The sequence below is a fragment of the Engraulis encrasicolus genome, chromosome 1 (assembly GCF_034702125.1).
Source record: "Engraulis encrasicolus isolate BLACKSEA-1 chromosome 1, IST_EnEncr_1.0, whole genome shotgun sequence".
NCBI lineage: Eukaryota > Metazoa > Chordata > Actinopteri > Clupeiformes > Engraulidae > Engraulis > Engraulis encrasicolus.
The window spans coordinates 55,288,714-55,291,213 of record NC_085857.1 but is presented as its reverse complement, the minus strand read 5'-3'; the positions used below and the strand labels follow the sequence as shown (position 1 = coordinate 55,291,213).

General features: G+C 43.7%; 1 protein-coding gene across 2 annotated transcripts in view; it reads left to right on the top strand.

Moving 5' to 3' along the window:
• Positions 1–2,500, top strand: part of map2k7 (mitogen-activated protein kinase kinase 7) — a 17,710-nt gene that overhangs the window by 9,676 nt on the left and 5,534 nt on the right. For both annotated transcript variants that reach the window (XM_063205778.1, XM_063205770.1), the window contains 3 exons: positions 805–918; positions 1,906–2,025; positions 2,439–2,500. The exon at positions 2,439–2,500 is cut by the window's right edge and continues 46 nt beyond it. In XM_063205778.1, coding sequence (XP_063061848.1) covers positions 805–918; positions 1,906–2,025; positions 2,439–2,500 — 296 coding nt within the window. The remainder of the gene's footprint in view (positions 1–804; positions 919–1,905; positions 2,026–2,438) is intronic.

The following is a 2,500-nucleotide window of genomic DNA, read 5'->3' as shown; positions in this document are numbered from 1 at the left end:
AGTAAAATTGTATTGAAAGCTGAAATTAAGAATAACTAGAAGCACATAGAGAGCGCAAACCTCTGCCAAGGCCATGGGGTTACACCCTATTTGTTTTGATTTCAAGTCTTTCTGCCTTGTTTTGGGGGGAGTTAGAAACTGGAAAGTGAAAATTCACCCTATCCAGCAATGTTGAAGAAACTTTGAAAAAATCCCTGGCGGTTTACTTGGTGAAGGTAAAAATGGCAAACACATGATGGGCTGGAGTGCAGAAACGTTTGTTACTTCGGCTTTTATCTTTATTTCTGTCTCTTTCAATACCTAAATGCATCCGGCATCTGTGTGGGTCTCCTTTTCTCTCTCCTGAATACATTTTAAGACTGACTTTGGGCTGGAGATGAAGCTTTTTCTCTCCCCCCTCTCCACTTTGCTCAGACTTGTTATCTCTCCCTCTGTTTCTTGCTCACACGCATCGAAAATGTACAATGCGTTTGTGAATGTCAGTCGCCTTGTTGGTCCTAAGATGGGTTTTTTTTCCCGGCATGTACCTTTTCGATGGTTGGCCAGGCCACGTTGTCATGTTTCTGGTTTTGCATTGTTTCATCAGCCAAAGAAAAATAAGGAATGGTTTGGCCAGCTATCAATGACCTCCTATCTGTCTGAAAATAATGTAGTACTAAAAATGCCACTAGGTGGCTTATATCTGCTTGCCTGTGTGTGTATATGTGTGTACAACTTGTCAAGGTGGTGTTACCAGTGAAGCAAACAAATTGGCTTAAATAGTGTGCACGTGTGTGTGTGTGTGTGTGTGTGTGTGTGTTGCAGAGGTACCCTGCCGAGGTGACGGATCTGATCAGCGAAGGCGAGATCGGTAGTGGCACCTGTGGCCAGGTGTTTAAGGTCCGCTTCAAGAAGACCGGGCACGTCATCGCTGTCAAGGTATAATATACACACACGCACACACTCCTCGCTGTGGACAGGTGTATTAGGTTCGCTTTAAGAAGATGGGGCACGTCTTCGCTGTCAAGGAATAAGAACACGCACGCACGCACGCACGCACGCACACACACACACACACACACACACACACACACACACACACATGAACACACGAACACACGTGCACACACTTCATTGTAGTTTCCTGTGCCTTAAGTGCAGTTAACTTGATTGTAATAGTATGGAATGTGAAGGCACACAGTTGAACTAGTGAATGAGCTCTTCAAAGTCAAGTGGATGAAGTGTTGTTCTTTTGTAATGATATGTAATGTGAAGGCAGGCACACAGTTGACCTATGAAGGGCTCTCTTCTTATTATTGAAGCATTGAGAAGCCAAGCCAAGTGAATGAGGTGTGAGTTCTTTTGGCAACATGTGTAGTTGCCGTTTTTGACCACAGAGGGGCAGTGTGCAAGAGCGTTAAGTTTCAACAGACTATAGTGGGCAGAGTTGTAAGCGTGCAATAGCATACCACTAGTGTTGTAATTACTGTAAGAGTACTTCTGCTTCTGCTTTATACCACTCTCGTAGTGCGCATAAATTACTTGTGTTTGGGGTCATGCGTGAGCCCAAAGGAATTTAATGTCGTGTATCAAATGCAACACTTTTACACCTATGTGTGTGCGTGCATGCATCCATTTTGTCGACGTGGAGATGTTTTTTTTACCCCTGCATGTGGAGTGCTACAACAAAGGAGGACTGGTGTAGTGAAGTGTGTTGCCTCCAAGATCTGTCAACCCGTCAAACACCTTTTCCAAAATATTACCTTACATTACGTAGCATTTGGCAGAGGGTCTATTTTTTACCAAAGCTGCTTACAATCGAGGACATAATCATAGCCAACATCAAAATGTGCATCTTTCTTGCTTTCTTGCTTGTCTCTTGGATCCAAATAAAAGTAATCAAATGTGTGTTTTGTGTTTGGGCAGCAAATGCGCCGGACGGGCAACAAGGACGAGAACAAGAGGATCCTGATGGACTTGGATGTAGTGCTGAAGAGCCACGACTGCCCTTATATTATACAATGCTACGGAGCTATAGTTACTAACGTAAGATACACACACACACACACACACACACACTCACACTCACACTCACACAAGCACTCAAACACACACACAAGCGCGCACACACTCAAACACACACACCCTTGCCCTTATATTATCCAGTGGTATGGAGCCATAGTTACTAACGTACAACAAACACACACACCTTATGTCATACAGTGATAGTCTTTTAATTTGCGCTTTGGGACTAGTAGTTTATTGTAGTGTGTTTTGTAGTCCAGGTCTAATAGGAGACTCTACTTCCCATGCTCCTCTCCTCTAGACTGACGTCTTCATTGCCATGAAGCTGATGGGATTTGTAGTTTACTGTCGCTTACAGTATTAAGTGTTTTGTAGTCAGTATGAATTAAAAGACTTTATTAAAAGACTCTGATTCTCATGCTCCTCTCTTCCAGACTGACGTCTTCATCGCCATGGAGCTGATGGGCACGTGTGCGGAGAAGCTGAAGAAGAGAAT